The 22437-nt window shown below is 38.7% G+C and overlaps 1 protein-coding gene across 10 annotated transcripts in view; it reads right to left on the bottom strand.

Moving 5' to 3' along the window:
- Positions 1-15009: 15009 nt before the first annotated feature.
- Positions 15010-22437, bottom strand: part of Klhl13 (kelch like family member 13) — a 153920-nt gene continuing 146492 nt past the window's right edge. For all 10 annotated transcript variants that reach the window (XM_015986478.3, XM_015986481.3, XM_076562538.1 and 7 more), the window contains 2 exons: positions 18711-18824; positions 15010-16585 (listed from right to left, as the gene is read on the bottom strand). In XM_015986478.3, coding sequence (XP_015841964.1) covers positions 16098-16585; positions 18711-18824 — 602 coding nt within the window. In that variant the 3' untranslated portion in view covers positions 15010-16097. The remainder of the gene's footprint in view (positions 16586-18710; positions 18825-22437) is intronic.

Here is a 22437-nt window from a genome sequence, read left to right as displayed (position 1 = left end):
TTCAAAAGGATGATATATCTGCTGGCTAAGCTAATACTTGTAAGACCATCCCTAGATAATTTGCAAAGAGCTCTCACAAGACACCACTGTCTCCAGAATTTGTTCCAAGTCTTTCTGCCTCTGAAAAAAAAATGTCCTTTAGCTGAAATCCTTGTCTCAGGTGACCCCAGGGTTCCATTTCCTCCATATGCACACTTGTGTTAGAAGTAGCACATAGCATTTCTAAACTGGAAAGGGTTGCAATGAACCAATCTGACCTTTTCTAAAGAAGTTAGGATAATAGAACTCAGTCCCACAATCACATTCATCTCCCTAGAATCATTCCTCAGCATGGCCTGGGGTTCTGAATAACCAACCACATGTTCAAATTCCCACAAATCAGACTGGTTGCCATGGCCAAAAAGAAACATGGGTCCGTGTTTTAGTTACTTTCCTTGTCCTTATGGCAAAACACCTAATGCAAACAACTTAAAGGAGGCGATTTTTAGCTCGTCATTTCTGAGCGTTACAATCCAACATGTCAGGGAAGGCAAAGCTAAGTAGATCTGTCTATGGTGGGGAAGCATGTGGAGGGGACTTGTTCATGTGGCTCAAACAGGAAATGGAGAGCACAGGGAAGAAACAGGCATAACTGTAGCTTTCAAGGGCCCACCCCTAGTGACCTACTTTCACAAGCTAGGTGCCACTTCTCAAATGCCCCACAGCCTTCATAATAGTGCCACAAATTGACAGCCAAGCATTTAAGATGGATGTGTGTGTGTGTGGGGGGGGGGCTTTTAGGACTTCATTCATCATTTTTAGGCAAATACTGAACCTAGTTCCAATATGTTCAGCTTCTCCTTTTCATGTTGTCCAGTAAGCTGTGTTTACATATTTTAACTTGTTCTATAATGATTTTTAAAATTGCATAAAATTTTCACAAATAACCCAGGGGTACCTCTACTACCCTTTAGCTTGGTTCCCTTAATGCTAACAGTTTGCATCGCCTTGGCAAAATGATCAAAGCAAGGACACCACATTGGCTCAGAACAATGAAATGCAGACCGTACTGGAATGTTATAGAGCTTCTTATACTAATCTTCATTTTCTGTTCTCAAATTCACAGGTCCTACATTATAAATGTTGTTGCAACTCTTTGGCCCTTCCCAGTCTGGGACTATCTTTGTCCTTACATTGACACTTTTGATGAGTATTGGTCAATTATTTTGTTGGATGTTTCTCAGTTACCTCAGGTCATGTTATAACTCTCACTTGGCATCTTGGTCAGGTTCATGTTTTAACATTTGTCACTAGTTAAGTACTACCTAAGTATTTGTCTCCAGTTATGACCACTCCCAATTTGTCACCACTCTTCTGCCAAAATTAGATTTGCTATTCTTTGGATGTCTCCGGAGAATCACTTTGTGATGTATCATGAGTAATGAGAACACTGTCAGGACATAAAATGTGAAGCTCATTAATATGGTAATCTTGCATCTGTGTTGTTATCTTGCCTAGTTTAATTATGACAGAGGACTGTGGTAAAGCTGAACGACAGGGTACAGGGGTGCAGTCAAGAGTCATGAAGATGTGATAAATGCATTACATGAAAAGCCATGGAAATGCAAGGCACAAGATAACCAGACAATGTTAATTCAAGCCAGTCCTATCCCAAGATATTAGAACCTTCCATGCTCTGAGAGATGGTGGGCATGATGAGAAGCAGTGGACACTGCCTGCCCCACCAAAAACAAAAAACAAACAAAAAAAAACAGAGGAAATGCAGCTGAAAGGAGGATTGCCTGGAAAAGTGATCTTTAAAAATCTTTTGATACTACTTCACTTGGATTCCATATAATAGAGGATAACAGCGCCGTCTCCATTTCCCTCCCCGGTCTGTTGGCAATGAGCATGGGGAGGGGAGGCAAACACAATACAGCTTAAAATAAAATAAAAGCCATTGGATATCAGGAAAGACTTAGTGCTGCAAAATTCCACTCTTCTGATGGATCCACTCAGCAACAAAACTCCAAAGTTTCTACTTTAAAATCGTGTTGACCGTGAACTCTTACTCTGTCATGGGCTATTTTGGTTCTTCCCTGCTCTCATTGCTCTTCTCTTGATCTCTCTAAAACTCTCCCTTTCTAACTGGGCCTTATTTTAATTAAAATTTGTTTTTTACATATGATATTTATATGATCAAAATAAATATATATGATCAATATATATATATATTGGTTTTTCAATACAGGGTTTCTCTGTGTAGCTTTGGATCCTTTCCTGGAACTCACTCTGTAGCCCAGGCTGGCCTTGAACTCACAGAGATCACCTGCCTCTGCCTCCCCAGTGCTGGGATTAAAGGTCTGTGCCACCACTGCCCGGCGATATATTTTTATCATATTCTTCCCCTTCTCCCAACTCCTCCCAGATCCTCCTCATTTCCATACCCACCCAACTCCCCCCACTCCCCTCTGTCTCTCCCAACCCCCACTGCTGCTATAGGGACAGTACTTGGTCAAATGCTGGTCACATTGTTTTACTTGTCTAATCCAATCCTCCCAATAACCCAGAAAAGTAAGCAGCATGGATATTATTTCCATTTTAATGAGGAAAAAATGAGACAGTTGACCTGCTTGAAATCACATGACAGTTGACTTTCACATTGCTAAACCTGGGGAAATGAAATTTGTCCCATGCCTACACTAAGCCTGGAACAGCAAACGCCAAAGTCTTCAAGGGCATCAGAATGTGGGCAAGCAGAAGGTGTTGGACAACAGCTGTGGTGAAGAAAACAGGATAAAGGGGGTAGATATGGTGCAGGATGAAGAAAGGAAATGGCCACTGTGACATTTGCAGGACCAGCACTTCATTTCATTCTGACCCCAAGCCACTGAGTCTGCAGATGAGACCATTGGAATTTAGATGTGCTGAGTGCCTGGTAAAGAAATGGGTAGTGAAAGGTCTAATATGATCATGTTCATATCACTTCAGGGTTTTGTCTGGGCTCAGAGCTCTGCAGAGGAAGCCAGGCCGTTTTGTCTTTGGAGAAAGCAAAAGTCTGCAGGAGTGGTTGAGAGGGCTAATCTGAAGAAGGTGTTAGGAGAACCGGCTCAAAATAGCATTCACTGAAGGACAGTTGAGTAGGAGTCCCTTCTCTGGGAATTTCTGAAACAGCAAAAGTAAGAAGACAGAACATTCTGGAAGAAGCAAAACAGTAGAAGACAGGGTCAGAATGTGATTCATTAAAGGAGAATTCAACTAAACTTTCTCTCCTGGGTGTTTCTCTGCAGGTCGGGGAATGGAAGCAGAAGTTTCTGGGAATGAACCATTTGATAGAAGGTAGATCCCTCCAGGGCTATTGCTGGATAGAGAAAGAACAATAGTTGCCATGCCAATCAAGATTCAAAGGAGATGAGGACAAACTGATTTTACTATGTGGATTTTTCCTTGGCTTCTGTTTCAAAGATAAAACTTTGCAACTAACTCCTTCCAATTTAAAAAATTATTAATGTGTATCTGTTATACAAAATGAAGGACTTCATAATATTTTTGTTCAAGTATAGTATGTACTTTAACCTTACTGCCTCCCCATTAACATTATTAGTCTCTACTCCCTTAATACTAGTACTCTTCCTCTTCTATTTTCATATACATACATATATATACATATGTGTATATATACATATACACTCCCCACGCCCCACATATATATAAAATGTGTGTACATATAGGCTTCATGTATGAAAAAAACATGGTACTTTCATTTCAGCTACTTTTTCTGCTGTTGTGATAAAATATTCTGATGAAGCAACTAGAAGGAGAAAAGGCTTACTTTCACTCACTGACTCTGCATTGTATCTTTTGTCGGGGAGCAGAGAGTAATGAATGCTGCTACTCTGATAGCTTTCTCCTTTTCATGCAGTCAGGGACTCCAGCCAATGGAATGGTGCTGCCTACTGTGGGCAGATTGTACCATTTATATTAACCTAATATAAGTGATCTCTCATAAGAATGACCAGAACTTTGCCTAATCTATAGAATCCTTCTCAGGCATTGACTCCTATGTGATTCTAGAACCTACCAAGTTGATAGCTGAGATTAACCATCACACTGGATAAGTTTTGCTTAATATGATGATGTCTAATTCCAAATCACTTAAGTTTATGTTTCTTTATGGATTACTAAAACTGCACTCAGTATATATACCACATTTTCTTTACTCTCCCCCTATCTACTGGTGTATATTCAGGCTGATTGCATAAGTTGATCATGGTGAATGATCCCATAATAAACATGGATGTGCAGGAATCTGGGGAGTAGTCTGACTTCCAGCCCTTTGAACACACAAAGCTGACTTCTCTGTGCTTTTTTGCCTTGTGCTTATTTTTCTTTGTATTTCATAATATGGATTCTGTATGTTCCACTAAATGCTCTTTATAACAGATAATTAAGTGCTTTGTGGGTGTCACGTCAAAGAATTTATTCTGCTTGGGATAGAATGAGGAGGTGAGTGGTACAGGGAAAGAACAGATATGGGGCTAGAACTAGGGCAAGGGTTGAGGTTGGGACAGAGTAATGAAAACTAAAAACAGAAATACTCAGAGAAGTTTTGTGTTGCAGGTCACTACCCAAGTTAATTTAAGCCACTACTTAATCCTGATAGTCATCAATCTGAATAAACATTAGTCTGAAAGACAAGGTAGAAAAGTTACCTGCAATTATATCCTATTACTAATGTTAGTCAACACATGTAAATGCTTATATGAAGGAAGAAGAGAAAACTGTCACCAAAACAATAATTCTAATAATTTTTTTAATTTATCATTATTTCAAAAGGACCATCACTGAATCACTATGTGTGAGAGTCTGCCAGAATCCAGCTCCAACCTGTTCCTACCTTTCATAGGATTCTTGGGTGGAGGAGAGAGGAATGAGGAAATGATGGATAGAAAGATAGAAAGAGACGATAAGAAAGACAGAGACACAGGATAGCTTCAGGATGGCCCTGGGTCAATACTCAGCTGCTCAGAGCTTTATTCAAAAGGGCCTTTTATAATATGCCAAGGGGAGAGGCAAAAGTCCTCCTCCCACTTGCAAGATCAAAGCACACCATACAGCCAAGTGTAGAAACTTTCAAACACCTGGTAAACATGCTCCTGGCCAAATCATCTTATCATGCAGCCGGGCTGGGTAAAGCAAGCTCAGATTCTCTGACCCTGAGTAAGATCTCACTAGATAGCCTCTGTGGGCCACCATAACTATGTGACTCAGCTCATCCACTCCACTCCATTGAAAATTCAAGAGAAACTAAGTCAAATGACCTCATACAAACTTACACAGGAATATTCAAGGAAGCATTGTAATAGAGGAAACAAAAGAGAAGAAATAAGCCAAGTGATGAATAAAAAAAGCAAGACATGAAAGGACCCCCAAGACCAACTTCTCAGCACAAAGGAGATTTATTTGCCCCAAAGGGACAGAAGGCAGGAAATAAGAGACAAAGACAGGAGATAGAGGGTGAAGGAGGAGGGGAAGGGAACAAGGGGGAGGGGCAGGGATGTTGGTCCCAGATGACAAAGGACTGCCTCTAGATAGAGAGGAGACAGATGTGGCCCCTAGGAAAGTGGTATATAAAGTTTATAAAGGTACAAGGGGAACCCCCATGATGGGAAGAGGTGTTTAATTTTAATTGGGAATGTTAATTAGGTGAGCCAAAGGGGGTCTTTGATTGCCGTATTTAAACACGTTGATAGCTGGACCTTGGTAGTCAGCCTCAGGAGGAGGGATTGGCCAAAAAAAGGAATGGATCTCAGGGGCTAGCTTTAGGAATATAATGTTTTTTTTTTTTTTTTTTTTTTTTTAGAAAGGAAGAAGGAACTGGGGAGAAAGGCAAGGCCTGCCAGAGCCACATGCTCAAGTGGGTTGGTGTCCCTTCAAGATGTGTTTTAAATTGTATACAAAATGGAATTCTATGCTGCAATGAAAAATGAACTACAGATACATGGTACAATGTGGGTAAGTCTTGAAAGGATACTGTAGAAATCAGACACAAATTGGCACACATTGTTTGTGTGCCATTTTTGTATTCCATTTATGTGACATATCCAAAACAGGTATCTATATGGAGAGAAAACTGATTAGTTCTTTGTCAGAGGCTAAGAGTTAAGCCAATGTTAAGTGACTAATCATGAGTAAGGGGTTTCTTAGGGAACTTCTGGAATCACAGAACTCAAAGTAAATTAAGCATGGGGCTCAGCTTTAAATTTTTAAAACTGTGGAATCTGTGATCATCAACAAAGAAATCTCTGGAAGTAAATTCATGCCAGGTGTGTGTTTTAATTAATTGCACGGCACCACTCTTCATTAAAATGCGATTTTCCCTCTCACTATAAAAAGATGGGAGGGAGGGAAATTGGGCTATTTTTCATTTACACTTTCCCACAAGTGACATTTTAATTAATCCCCCAAGAAAAATGTTTTGTTGTTCTTGCTTTTCCTGTTCAGAAAGCCTAAAGCGTATGTTTCCCCTCAGGACAAACCGTTTGTACAACTGTTGGAGGATCAGTGTCAACTCTCATTTCTTCAGGAGTCTTTGCTGGGTCCATGGGACAAGTGGGTCTCATTAGTCAGGCTTGGCCTTTCAGACACCTGAAGGACACACATCCCAGTGGTGCTGCCTTTGACTGCCTTTCTTCCAAGAAGATTCTTTCCAATGAGTCTACTCAAGCATCCAGACCCTGTCACAAAGTTGGAGCTGTGTGGGCCAGTGGCCAGGAGCCACTTGCTCTACATCCAATCATGAAAAGACACCTTTGTGTTAGTTTTAAGACAGCACTTGAAAAGCTGAAGCATGGGAATTAGCATTAAGTTTGAAGCCAGCCTCAGCTACGTAATGAGTTATAGACCTCTTAAGGGATGGTATTACAGACTTGAGGACCACAGGAAGCTTATACTTCTTAAATACTTTCTTTAAGAAAATACTTCTTAAAGGTATATGTGGAAATCCTGATGCCCTATCAATTAAAATCCTCTTCTGCATAGGTGTTAGCTCACACCCAGCCATAGAGAGTTGCTACACTCATCCCAGGCAAGGAATTAATACAGATTTTCAGAGTGGAAACAAATGTGCCCACACAATGTGTAAGTCTGCTAGAAGCTACAAATCCTTCTCAATTCTGTTCTGCTTCTTAGGTCAAGGAGAGGAGGCAGAAGAGGAACTCATAGTGGAGGTGGACTGGTGTGAATTGCTGGATCACACAGAGAATGCAGGAAGCCAGAACTCCCAGGAAAGGCTTCCTACCAATGCCTGGAAGTGGAGAGGAGAATATCAGGTACGGCACCTCTGGAAAACAGACAGCATCTACCAAAAGGTAGCAATAGCTAGATATGTCCCTCAGGCTTCTGACCCTGCTACTTTGAGACATTGAGTGCAGCTTGAGCATCTATGAGACCTCAAAGCCCTCCTCCACAGTGACACACTTCCTCTAACAAGGCCACACCCACTCCAACAAAGCCACACTGCTTAATAGTGACACTCCCTATGAAATTAGGGAGGCAATTACATTCAAACTACCACAGTGGGTGTGTGTGCGTACATGCTTGTGTACATATACCTGAGTGAAAATAAGTATCTGTAAACACATACAAATATACATTTATATAATCAAAAGAAAGCCTGCTCCACAGGAAGACATGCATGCCTGGTAGTGTAAATATGGGCAAGAACTCATAATGGAGGTTCTCACAGGCTGCAGGGGTGACCTTACTATTATTGTTTGGCTGAATAGACATAGCATTAAATTGTTGACTAAATTCATAACTCTGTACCCATAGATTAGTGTTGCTCTAATATCTCATCAGAGATATTTCTTTGCATAGAGAATGGTGGTTAACACCTTCTAAATGGTTCACAAACTCCCCAAATAGTCCCAGCAACTGGAGGCTAACTGTTCAAATACCTGAACCTCTAAAGGCCATTTCTCGTTCAAACCTCCACAATGTGGAATCTAGAAAAAGTGCAAGCTTGTTACATACAAATTGAACCAAGCAAATCCTGTTAGATCAATTTTGTTCTCAGAGTGTTTTATTTTTGTTCTTGAATGAGAAAGGTACTATTGTCAATTTCCCATCAGATAATTAGTCTGAACCAATCCATGCATAGCACTTTGTAACTATTAGTCCAGGTGCAGTCTGTAGCACTTATCTTAAATGGTCTTATTAATAAAAACAAACCTGGAGCCAGGTATTGAGGTGACTGTTGGAAGATCAGAGAAGCAGAACAAGCCACAGCCACCTCACCTTGCCAATTCCTCAGCTGATCCTGTTTCCTCAGACTGGAGGCCTCTGAGTTCTTATCCAAATGGATCACAGCTGAACTGCTTCTCGAAAGCCTGAAGCTTAACCAGCTCTAGTTCCTGGTTTTCATGCCTTATATACTTTCCTGCTTTTTGCCATCACTTCCTGGGTTTAAAGGTGTGAGTCACCATGCTTGGCTGTTTCCAGTGTGACTTTGAACTCAGAGATCCAAATGGATCTCTGCCTTCGGAATGCTAGAATTAAAAGTGTGTGTGCCACCATTTTCTGGCCTTTGTATCTAGTGGCTGTTCTGTTCTCTGACCCCAGATAAGTTTATTAGGGTGCACAATATTTTGGGGAACACAATATCACCACAGCAGTCAGATGTCCTACATCTGTTCAGAATGAAAGACTTAAATTCCTGGTTAGGGGAGGTTTTTTTCCTTCCTTTTCTTTCTTTTTTTTGGGTGTGGGTGGGTGTGTAACAACTCTGGCTGTCCTGAAAGTAGTTCTGTAGACCAGGCTTGCCTCTAACTCACAAAGATCCGCCTGCCTCTGCTTACCGAGTGCTGGAATTCAAGGCATGCACCACCGCACCCAGCAAGCATTTCTTTCTTCTGATATGACCCAGGTATGCTACTGGCAAAACTGTGTGTGGAGAGAAGAAATAATAAAAATACTTTTAAAAAATGGGTATTTCATAACACTAAGCTAATTATTGGGTGCCTGGGACCTCCTTCGCCTCCAAGAAATCTTTGCAGTACTATAAGAATTTTTCCTTACTGTTACTATTGGGTTTCAGTTCCTTGTACTAAAGAAACATACTTGTACAGTGAGATTTGAAGGAAGCCTTGTGAAATATTTCATTCTGGGTTGTAACACATTTTAAAGAGCAAGTTGTGTCTGACCCTTTCTGCATAGAAAGAAGTGTTGATAGTTTAGGGTGAGTGGTTGTAAGAGATTTGCAAGATGTTTCACCACAGCAGACAGGAGCAATGATTTAAAAGACTGGCTGCATTTTCCATGGGTGCTGTTGTCTTTTGACATTTGGAGTCATGGGATATGTATGTTATTAAGGAAGACCCTCATTTATAGTTTTCCTTTCATCCACTTTACAAATACCTATTCTCATGCCACTGTTCAGATGATGCCTCTTTATACACCTATCATAACCTTTAGCACACTTCAGTGTAAGTGCCTATCACATGACTAATTGAGCTCCAGATTGCTGTATTCTTCTTTGTAGCCCAGGTATGGTGGTCTGAATGTGAATGGTCCACATAGGCTCATGTATTTAAATGCTTGGTTCCCAGTTGGTGGAATGTTTAGGAAGGACTAAGAGGCGTGGCCTTGTTGGAAGAGGTGTGCCACTAGGGGTGGCCTTTGAAGTCTCAAAAGCCCACACCTTTCCCAGTTAGCCAAATCTCTCTTTTTGCCTGCAACTTGGGGATCAGATATGAGCTCTCAGCTACTTCTCCACCATCATGTCTGCCTACCTGCCACCAAGCTTCCCTCCCTGATGATCATGGACTAACTCTGAAATTGTAAGCAAGCCCCCAGTTAAATGTTTTTCTTTTATCAGATGCCTTGATCATGCTGTCTCTTTACAGCAATAGAACAGTAACCAGGACACCAGGTAAGGCAGGAGTCAGCAAACGACAGTCTGTGGCCCTTTTTTGTGTAGCCTATGAATGGGAAAAAATGGCTGTCATGTTTTTAAATTGTTGAGAAAAGCCAAATGTCAATAGGTTCAGATGTCAACCTATTGATACATCAAAAATTGTGTATTAATACTTCAAACCATACTGTGCATAGGATATGCAAATCTATACTGATGTTATATGTTTTTATACTATGATGTAATACTTCTTTGTGGTACAGGGAAGATGGGTGACTTTTCTTCTTATATTTTTACATTTTTTTTTTTTTTTTTTTTTTTTTTTTTTTTTTTTTTTTTTTTTTGTTTTTTGAGACAGGGTTTCTCTGTGTAGCTTTGCGCCTTTCCTGGAGCTCACTTGGTAGCCCAGGCTGGCCTCGAACTCACAGAGATCCGCCTGGCTCTGCCTCCCGAGTGCTGGGATTAAAGGCGTGCGCCACCACCGCCCGGCTATTTTTACATTTTTATAATTAGCAAAATTTTTAACCACTGAATTATTTTATTAACTTAAAACGATGCTTTATGAATCCTTTAGAACTTGCTTTGCATATATTTTCTTCCCTAAATGCAATATGATGGACAAAGGACTCGACCTATAGTAGAGATTCGTGTAAATAAAAATCTCAGGGATCTAGAATACAATAAGAAGGAAAGCTGACTTTCCACAGAAATATTTTTAAAACAAAAAGGTGCATGCAATTAAATAAAACAATATTCTTAGGAGTCTTAGCTAGGGTCACTCTCAGATTCCTGGGAGTTTCCTCTGTTCTAGGTTTCTAGCTCATTCCAGAGATGCCCCTGATACAAGTTGTGCTTCCAAGTACTCTCTCTCCATTCTCCCCCCAAATAATCCCTCCTATTCCCATACCCACACTCATCTAGACCTCTGCATACACCTGTGATGTCTAGTCTATTTGCCCTTCACAATGAGATTCATGTGTTCCCCCCTTGAGTCTTCTTTGTTACTTAGCATCTTTGGGTCTGTGGATTATAACATGGTTATCCTTTACTTTACAGCTAATACCCACCTATAAGTGAGTACATACCATGTTTGTCTTTCTGCATGTGGGTTACCTAGCTCAGGATGATCTTTTTTAAGTGCATCCAATTGCTGGCAAATTTCATGATGTTATTAACAGCTGAGTGATACTCCATTGAATAAATGTACCACGTGTTCTTTATCCATTCTTTGGTGGAGGAACATCTGGGTTGTTTCCAGTTTCTGGCTATTAAGAATAAAGTTGCTATGAATAGTTGAACAAGTTTCCTAGGGATATTGTAGAACATCCTTTGGGTATACACCTAGGAGTGGTATAGTCGGGTGTTGAGGTAGGTCAATTCCCAATTTTCTGAGAAACCAGCAAAATCAATGAAATGATTTCTAATAATATTGTGATATACTCATAGATCAATGCCTAGTCTGTTGTCATCAAAGAGGCTTCACCCAGCAACTGATGGAAACAGATGCAGAGACCCACAGCCAAAAATTAGATAGACCTCAGGGAATCCTGTGGAAGAAGGGGAGAAAGAGATATGGGAGCCAGAGGGGCCAAGGACACCACAAGAAAACCCACAGAATCATCTAACCTGGGCTCATGGATGCTCACAAAGACTGAAATGCCAACCAGAGAACTTGCATACAACTGATATAGGCCCTCTGCATATATGTTATAGCTGTGTAGCTTGGTCTTCTTGTGGAACTCCTAACAGTGGGAGCAGGGGCTGTCTCTGACTTTGTTACCTACTCTTGGGACCCTTTCCTCCAACTGGATTGCCTCATCCAGCCTTAATAGGAGGGGAGGTTCCTAGTCTCACTGCAACTTAATATGCTATGGCTGGCTGATATACATGGGGAGCCTGCATTTTCTGAAGAGCAATGGGGGAAAGTAGATGAGAGGAGTAGAGTTTGAGAGATTGGGGGAAGGGCTGGGAGAAGAAGGGGGAAACTGTGATTGGGCTGGAAATAAATAAATAAATAATAATAATAATAATAATAATAATAATAATAATCACTATTTAACTGTCCTCTAGAGTATTCTCTCAGGAGTTAATGAGAGAATGAGTTCAGAAATACTTTCAAAATACTGTATACTTTTATATAGTTTTAATCTCTTCTAGCAACTGTAGAATAAGCAAAAGTTTTAAAGACATAATTTAGGAAAATACTAATCACATGAATATTTTAAAAGTACAAAAACAAACAATATCTTGTCATTTAGACCCCACTTTGTCCAAGAAGAAAAATATGAACCTTTCAAAAGTTCAAAGGCTTTTGTCAGTCATTTTTCAAATATAGCAAGAACCTACGAAGATATGGTGTACTGGCTGCTCTTATGTCAACTTGACACAACCTACACTCATCTGAAAGGAGAAAAAAATCAATTGAGAAAATGCCTCCATAAGATCCAGCTGTAGGGCATTTTCTTAATTAGTGACGGATGGGGGGAGGGCCCAGTCCATTGTGGGTGGTGCTATCTCTGGGCTGGTGGTCCTAGGTTCTATAAGACAAGGTTGAGCAAGCCATGGGAAGCAAGTCAGTAAGCAGCATCCCTCCATGGTTTCTGCATCAGTTCTGGCCTTCAGGTTCCTTCCTTGTTTCAGTTCCTGTCATGACTTCCTCCGATGGTGAACAGTGATATTGAAGTGTAGTGGTATTATGTTCCCCAAAATATTGTACACCCTAATAAACTTATCTGGGATCAGAGACAGAACAGCCACTAGATACAAAGGCTAGAAAATGGTGCCACTCATACCTATAATCCTAGCATTCCAGAGGTAGAAATCCCTCTGGATCTCTGTGAGTTCAAGGCCACATTGGAAAGAGCCAGGCATGATGACACATGCCTTTAATCCCAAGAAGTGAGCCTTTAATCCCAGGGAGTGATGGCAGAAAACAGAAAGATATATAAGGCGTGAGGGCCAGAAACTAGTAGCATTTGGCTGGTTAAGCTTTTAGGCTTTGAGCAGCACAGTTCAGTTGAGACCCATTCTGGATGAGGACTCAGAGGATTCCAGTCTGAGGAAACAGGATCAGCTGAGGAATTGGCGTGGTGAGGAAGCTGTGGCTTGTTCTGTCTCTCTGATCTTCCAGCCTTCACCCCAATAACTGGCCTCAGGTTTGATTTTATTAATAAGACTCTTTAAGATTCATGCTACATTGAAGTGTAAGGCAAACAAAGCCATTCCTCCTCAAGTTGCTTTGGTTGTGGTGTTTTGCCACAGCAATATTAACCCTAGTTAGGACAACAGGCAAATGCAAAAAAAAAAAAAAACCAAAAAAAAAAAAAAAACACATGTAAAGCCAACCAATGACTATTGGCAAAGATTCTTTTTCAAAAAGAAAATAGTTAATGTGCTGAGAAAGAAATGTGTAATAATTTCCCAGCTGTTTGAACTGTTTAATAATAGCTATTGCAGTAAAGTGTGAAATTAATTGCATCTAAATAACACATGGTATGGATGCAGAAGACAATTGTATATGCTCTGCATTATTCCCTGGGACAGACTGCTAGAAGATCACCAACCCCACTTCTCTCTGTCCCCTTCCCTTTGTGTTTTTTATGTAGCTAAAGGATGTCTGGCCAGTAGAATGTGAGTAGAAGTGATGCATGCCTCTTTCCAGGTTGACCCCCTGTAGTCACAAGACTGTTGGCCAGTAGAATGTGAGTAGAAGTGATGCATGCCTCTTTCCATATTGACCCTTCCAGCACTCACATCTGTAGTGCTCCACTTTTCCATCAGGATTATTAGTTGTCTTGTACACAATTCCATTTTCAGGTAGGTATTAGCTGAAATAAATGTTACTAGATCTGCCCATGCATAGAAAACTAAAATCACCAGAGAAGTTGTGCTCACTTAGGAAAAAAATCTTGTCTAAATGGAAAAATCTTTTAAATTTATGCTAGGTTCTTCCAACAATATCCAAAGGGACCACTGATGGGAAATTTGTTTCCTTCGCTATATTTAATTGAAGACTGCCAATCTACCCCTCTGGTCAAGAAATTAGATGACTCAGTACTAGTGTTTTGGAATAGCCTCAAGGTCTGGGTTCAGTTTACATTCAACCATTTGTAGATGTAGAAGAGATGGCAATTCTTTTTCCTTAGGACTCTAGGTTAAAAATAAATCTTACAAGTTATTTTACATGGTTCTGCTTGAGTAGACAAGATGGATCTTGAGAGCCAGAGAAATAATCCTCAGAAATATAACTGCTCTTAATCTCAGTAAAGTAGCATGAATCTGGGCTTTTAGAATGCTGAAGAATTAAGATGGCTTGAGCCCAGAAGTTTAAGGGCAACCTCAGCAATATATTAAGAAATAACTTCTCAAGGAAAAAGGGAAGGGATGGGAGAGGGGGTATATGGAACAGAAGAACCGTAAGTGAGTAAAGTCCTGAGTGAATGCTTAGTGTTGACATGGATACAGCCATGGCAAGGAAGAAGGCCTCAGAACCATGGGAAATTGGCAAAGCCTTTCCCCATAGGGACCAAGCTTGAAACTGGCAAAGACTTCTTCCTTTGGCTCAAGTACAAGTGTTTATGAACAATTGACCATTGTGAGTAAAAACTAGCCACTGCAACTCCGTCCTCTCAAATGCTTGCAGCCTGAGACTGCTAGCCTACAGACACTGCCTACCCAGACTTTCCCATGTTTACATACTAACATGCTTGAATTGCAGCCCGAGTAAATGCCATTCCATCAGAGTGGCAACATCTCATCTGAACCCGGCTTTTCTGTACATGTGTTTGTCATTTCTATATTTCCCTCACCACGCCTATCGTGGTTTCTTGACCAAGCTTTGCAGGTCACAGCAGGGAGGGAAGAATAGGTAAAAGAAAGGGGGGGCATGTAACTACTTTTGTAGTTTACCCATGTATGGCACAGGGGCTGCATAATAGCCAATCAGCATCTTTCACAAACTAATTCCTCAAAGAAAACAAGCAATGTCTTCACAGGGAGGTGAGGGCTGGCCCAAGTCTTTCCTCTTTGAATAAAAGGCACACACACTTGTTCAACTTCCTCAGTCTTGCCCCAGAAGAATTTTTAGTAAATGGAAGTCAAATCAAAGAAGAACAGGATAGCGCAGAGCAGAGCGACATTTTTTATTGAATAAAGAAGGGAAAACATGAACATCATAGAGCAAAGGCAGCTTTTCTGATGAAGCTGCTACACTTTGTGCTAAATAACCTCATCAACCAAGAGTATACAGAATACACAGAACAGGGCAGTTACCTCAACAGCAAAGGAGAAGGATGAGAATGCAGATTTTTTTTAAGATAAAATTTGGTCAAGTGACAAATTTAGTTGCTCAAAATTTCTAGCCCTTTTCCACCTAAATTCAGTATGGTTCTACATATGTGTATTAGGTATATGCATACTGAATCCCCATTTTTCATGGAAGCTGCTTTTTAGAAGATTTATTCAATTTTTAATTTCAAATTTATATGACCTGATACTCAATTTTTAAAAATTTGTGATTGACATAGTATGTGTGTATATATTTATACACACTTAAAAAACCCCAAGTCAGTTCTTATAAGCAGAGGGGTCATGCTTCCCTCCCCCTCAAACTAATGTTGTGAATTTCAGTTATTTCTCCTGTGTGTCTAAGAAACTTGGTGTGTTCTCAATGCACCCACACAGTCAGGTGGGTTGACAGATGTGTCAAAAATACTTCATGAAAAGAGGGAGGTAGCTCATGCGAGTTGGCAACCTTTTGTGTATTGTTTCTTGCTGGAGCAGGCTGCCTCCCTTTGACATCTTACAGTTAAAGATGAGAGGAAAACTTTACTCTGAAGCCTAGTGAGCACAGTTGTACATTTACTATAATCCACCTTCAACTTGGCTTATAATGTAAGATGACGAATACCTTACACCAGTACACAGCATGAAAAAAGTACTGAAGAAACTTTTCATAGACAATACTTTTTTTTTTTCATGTTAAACATCAGCTTCTATGGGATATATTTCCAGGATGGTTTGTTATCACTTTATAGACATTCTAGGCCATACAAACACCACAAGTAACATCAATGTCAATTTTTTTCCAATAGCTGTATCAATTACTGGAGGCTAATTCTAACAGATATACTACTTAAGGGAGGAAAAGAAGATAATCATGACACATTGCAAAGAGAGCAATATAGCATTTTAGCAGTAAGGGTGATCAGGGACCAGAAAGAGGGGACTCTCTAGAAGGAGATGGTGTGGTTTCTTCAGGTGGGAAAACTGTAAGCGTACAAGCTCGTATGCCACCAAGGGACTCTGGCAGATCAAAGACCTTATGCCATTCATCCTTCTCTGGATCATATTTCTGCACTATCTCAACCATACAGCGATTATTCCATGAATAGCCACCAACCACAAAGATCTTATTCTCAAAGACAGCGACCCCAACATCACTCTGCCCTCTTAACATGGAAGCAATTGGGGTCCACTGGTCATGGATAGGTGAATAGTATTCACAGCTTAGGACATCATCATAATCACTGGTTCCCCGGAAATGGTTGCCACCAATGACGTAGAGCCTGTCTCCCACTGTACACATGCAGTGTAGGCCTCGAACAGTGGTCATTGGTGCCTTCTGGGTCCATTTGTCAGTATCAGGGTCAAAGCACATGAGTTCCTTTTGGAAAGTGTCATGGGTAATTCCTCCTAGAGAATGAAAATAATAGGTATAAGGCAAAGAGATCATAAAAATGTAAAAGTAAGGCTCTCGCATATATAGTTAACTTTTAGCTACATTTTATGGCATATTGTAGCTTATAAATAGTAAATTTATAAATATTGTCATTCTATATTCTTTTAACAAAAAATAAAGAAAATATGTTCAACTTTTTAAGACAAATGAATAAGGTCTTATATTCGTATAATAACTTTCTCAAATGGAGATTGATCACACTTAAGAAGCTTCAATGAATGGAAATATATTTTGGCCAGTATTAGAATTGAGTCAGCAGTAAATCTGAACTACAAAGCATCAGTCTGTTGTGGGTTTTTAATGGGTAGGCTATGGGTGCTTAGCACCAAGCTAGAGCACTTTAAATTCCAGGGACCCATTAATTCCTTTTCCAAATCAGAATACCCATTCTAATTAACATATTAGGATTACGAATACAAAGCAAAATATTTATTAAAAAGTGTTGAAAGTCTCATGCCAGTAACATACCAACCAGAAAGACTACGCAAATATGCAAAATGGTTGGTTTTGTAAAGTTTGGGGTGAGCATGAAGAAAGTGACATCTGTTATATGCGTTGCAAAGCTAAAGAATTGGAATTCTGAACATTATGGGAATTTCATATATGTAGCAGTTGGTTGGTGTAGTAGGTCTTTATAACCCACAAATTGATTAAGACTAAGAAACATAATCCAACCTATGTAATGAAAGTATCAGTCTCTACCTTCAGCAGACAAGGGGTAGACCTAAGCTAATCTTTATTTGTATCATGTGAAGAGTCATCAAGTTATAAGACAACAATCAAGGAAGCACAGTTTTCTATGCTTTAAAGCCTTACAAGAAAGCAAACCATTGTTTTTGTTTTGGGGGGAGGGTATAAAATTGGCCTGACATCAATGTGGAAGATGATATTTTTTGGAAACATACACCAGTTATGCCAACATGCCACTATAACCATTCAAATGTTAGTTCTGCCCTGAGAACTGTGAGCTTTTGTTACGGTAGTAGAGAACTTACACACATACAACAGGTAGGTGATACAATATGATTTCCTTTATGGTTCCGTCAATATAAGATGCCCCATGGTCACTCATGAATTGGACCCTGGAAGCCTGTCAATCAAAGCTACAGGCCTTTCACTAATCCTTTTTGACCACAGACATCATAAGGCAGCCCTCTGTGACTCATCATCCCCTCAACAATTTTGTTCTCTAAGAACATAACTGCTTGCTTGGTATTGGTAGGCCTTCAACTTGGGGGAAGGGGCTGTCAGAACTAGGGAAGAAAGAAAAATAGAAAGGAAGAAAGAAGAGAAAAAAGAGAAAAGAAAGGAAGGAAGGAAGGAAGGAGGAAGAAGAAACAGAAAGAGAGGGGGAAGAGAAACAAAATTGCCTAAAAAAATTAAATGTCAATATCAAAGGCGATCATTATGTTAAAACATATTTCTGAATTCTACAAAAGGGCAATTCAAGCACAAACCATTTGAGAATGAAAGTTGTTATTTGAATTGAGCCATTTTAGAATTTTTATAGAAATATATCCCTGTATATAATGGCACCATAGTAGAACTCCATTACAATACTAAGGGAATATTGTGTGTATGCATATGTATATATGTAAATATGTATGTATACATATATACACATATATGTATGTATGTATGTGTGATGGGTTACACTAAAGGAGTATTATGCATATTTTATGCACAATAGAGCTTATATGTTATATAATGTAATATTTCCTAATATGACTTAGCCAAATTTTAAGGAAAACAAATTATTATGTATGAACAGAGAATATGATTGGTGTTTACTAGAATACAAAGTACTGAGACTTTAAAAAGTGAACTGGCAAATCTAAATGCTTTCCAATTTCTTATCAATTATACATATATAGATGAACTGGTTTGCTGCTAGCTTGTAAACTTACAAAATGCTCAAAGCATTTACATGCAAATATACACACAAAATTCCTCCTAAAATATAAATTATATTTTGACTATTATTTTCCAAGAATTGTTATTATTACTAGCACTATATGGAAAGATCATATAATTAAAGTATAAACATTATTATGTTGTGTTCACAGGGTAATTGCCTACCTGAAATGTACATTACTCCACCATACACAGTTCCAGCATGGCCATAGTGAGGCTCATTCATTTTGGCAACGTAGGTCCATTCATTTGTTCTCGGATTGTAACATTCTACTGTAGCTGTTAAAAAAAAAAGAAATAGAATGATTTTTTTATCTCAAATTTTATTTTTTTTAGTAGAGTAATAATAATGTACTAATCTCTGAAAATGCATAAATCAATATGAGAGACCTCAGAGGGGCTCTTAAAATTTTTGAGACTATGTTAATATAAAACATTAAGAGATGTTACATTAGGCTAGATGATATAAATATCTAACACATTATACAACTGTAAAAATCACTAAGGATTCTTTTCTGTCATTTATTTGTATCTTTTTAATTTGACATTTCTTTGCCCTAAAAATACAGAAAAAGGTTTAAAAAATCATAAAGAAGGAATAACACATCAACTCCGAGTCCCTATTTGGACATAGTATACAAGAAGGAACATCAATATATGAAAAACTAACTTCACAGTTGAGCCTGAGGATATTATCACTGCCTGGTTTATGTTCTACACATTTGACGACAGCAACTGCTGCAACCAATACTACTTTTAACCAAAAGATGATTAGCAACAAGGTGATAAGTTCTTTATTAGGCAGACTTCATATCAGTAATCAATTTGTCATCTTCAACATAAAGTATTTCAGACAAGCGACCTCAATTACTTAAATATCTTTCAATCTATCCATTGTTGGAAAACACAAGATCAGAGTATCATCAGTCTAGATAAATAGAAAATATGTTTCTTTTTACAAGGAAAGATATAGGGATGTTCTGAGGACTGGTAGGAATCATGAAGTCTAGATGGACTTGAAAGGTTAAAATTATTAACTACAGATATTGCAAAAGCTAATCCAATTCTTTGTTTCCCTCGACCCTGCCTTTTCAGCTGACAAAACCACAACACTATGCAGGGAAGCACAACACCAACCTGAAAATAAAATTTGCTTTAGTAGGTTCCCTTCAAGCTTTATGATATAGTTTCGACTTTATGATAGAGTTCTAGACTGCAACATAAAGCAGAAAGTCTAAGGTTTAGCTACTTGGAGCCGCATGCAATCCCAACTGAAGAGTAAACCTTTAAAGCAGGTTCTCCATTTAACTACAGGCAAACGTGGGGATAGAGGAACGACTTTGTTTTCTGTTTTCTGCACTAATTTCATTTCTTCCATCAGTTCTTATGCAGTTACTTATGCTTCTCCCATCCTCCCCATATGTTAGCACTTCTCACAGCCCTCCAGTAATTTCCCTTTCTACTTACTTTAGGTATTTTTTTATTTCAAAATCTTTCACTATTCTCATTCTAATCTATTCTCTTGTCTTATATGAGGCACTGAAGTCTTTTTAAAAATTTAAATGGATACATAATAATGATGTATTTATAGTGTACAATATGACGTTCTGATGTGCGAATACATATATGATGGCCAAATCAATATAATTAGTTTATCGGTCACCTCAAGTACATATTACCTTTTGTATTGTGATGCCTTTTATACACTAATTTCTATTTACTTTATCATAATTATCACCTGACAAGAAAACACACTGAATGTACACTATTCTCTCTTTCCCTTTCCTGTCTCTCTCACATATACACAAAGTGACTTAGTGTATTGAGTGGTATGCAATATTAGAAAAGTAATAAATGGAAAGAATTTCTATGAGAAAGCGATCTAATCTGACACCTTAACAGGGGATTTTAAAAAGACTTCCAGACATCATCTTTTCCTGACTAGCCATATGCTTCTCTTAATGCGACGTTTTCATTGAACTTTGAAATTTCCCCATAATAACTGCCCTTTCCTATATCTAATTCCACCTGTCTTGATGCAGTTTCCATTATTTTCCTCTTATTCTCTTTATGGTGGAGTTAGAAATTAAATAGCTAATCTCTGTGGTTGTTAATATTCCCCTATATGAAAAGGTATTGCTGTTCCTCTGTCCGTAAGGTAATTGCATTTTTCTAATAGGGGTTGTAAGAATACATTCATAGTTTTCAGGCAGGAGCCTCTCAGTGCAAGATGGAAATTCATCTCAGTAACTGTGTAATTGCCCATCAACCCTAAACTTCCCTTTCTCCATCTGAGTCATCAATTTCCTTTACATTTTTAAGTTTCCTTAGCTTTACTGTCAACATTTAAAGTCGTTCTGTGTACAACTGTTTTTATTAGGGAAATCAGTAAGTGTTCATTATGAAAATGAAATGTAGCTGTTTCAAAATTTGAGGTACATATTCTTGTTTCTGTCTTTCACTTTTTTACAAGAAGCAGATAAAGATACTGTCCATAAGACTGACAAGCAGAGGAGAGCAAAGTTAATACAAGGCAAGGAGCCTGAACCATAAAGTGATGGTTACAACCATAAGCACCAGGGAAAATGGAGGATAGGTATCAGCAAACTTCAGTCCCAGCCAATACAGCCCCGTGCCCATTTCTGTATGGCTCACAATATAGCAATGTGAATGGCTTTAAGATTTTTTAAAGGTTGGAAAAATGAACCAAAGGACTATTTGTAACATGAAAATTATATGAAATCACAATTTCAGTGGTCACAAATAAAGTTTTATTGGAAGTGAGACTCAAGTATTTGGTTATAAATTGTCCACATTTGCTTTTGCTCTACAAGAGTGGAGCCTATTAGCTGTGATAGAGAATTAATACCCCACAAAGCTATAAATAAAGTTTCTGGGACTATGCAGAAGTGTCCTGACTCATAAACTAGAGACTCAACTTCAGTGGTCTAAGGTTCTAGTGTATAACTTAGAGACTCTTCAGTTTCCTAACTATAATTATGATGCTTATTTCCTCTCGCTCAGGGACCCCCATTCTCTGAGATGATTATATCAAGGTCTAGGGCAAGTCTTAAGAGACTCTAGATCTAGAATCTGAAGGTACCTGTTTAGTAATCAACAAAACTCCAAATCCATTAAAGGATATGGAGGCTCATTTAATAAATTTTATTAATTTTTATTGCATATTTATTTGAAATTTAATAATTTTTATGTTATTTCATCATTTGAAAGCTTTTTTAAAATATGTAATTGAAATGAAAAATCTGAGCCATTATAGTCTTCTTCAAAATAGAAAACCTCAATGGAAGGCCAGTTTCTTATATGTATTACATTTTTCAAAGGTTAGAAAAAAGAACCAAAGGACTATTCAGAAAGAAGCCAGAAATACAAGAATCACTTTTCACTTAAGTGGCAGCTCCTATACACTTATCCTATTTTCCTACAGCAACCAATATCAGGGAAAGCAGAATGTCCAAGGAATTATATTCCAGTATGACAGCAGACATGAAGATACACAGTCTTTGTTTTATGTACTACAGACTTAGATATTTTTCTCCTTAGCCACTCCTACACACTCCATGAGAGAATTTTAAAAGGCCTAGTATATTGAAATGATCTATAATGACTTACAAAGTGTGCACTGTTTTCCGTTTATAATTATTCCTGGGCAATGGCTATTGTGTCTATGAAGAATACAAGATGCACTGTCACTAATGAACCCATTAAATCATTGACACTTTCTCCATCAATCTCTGTGTCTTGCCTTCCTCTTCCCATCACCTTCTCTATTTACATAGGCATATGAGAGTGGAAATTTAATGAGTTAAGAAGGGGATGCTCATTTACAGGAAGAGATGCTGGCAAGTCTGTATAAGGGGAATTCCAACAAACA

This window comes from Peromyscus maniculatus, chromosome X (assembly GCF_049852395.1).
Source record: "Peromyscus maniculatus bairdii isolate BWxNUB_F1_BW_parent chromosome X, HU_Pman_BW_mat_3.1, whole genome shotgun sequence".
Lineage (NCBI taxonomy): Eukaryota > Metazoa > Chordata > Mammalia > Rodentia > Cricetidae > Peromyscus > Peromyscus maniculatus.
The sequence above is the reverse complement of the archived record's forward strand: the minus strand, read 5'-3'. Positions and strand labels throughout refer to the sequence as shown.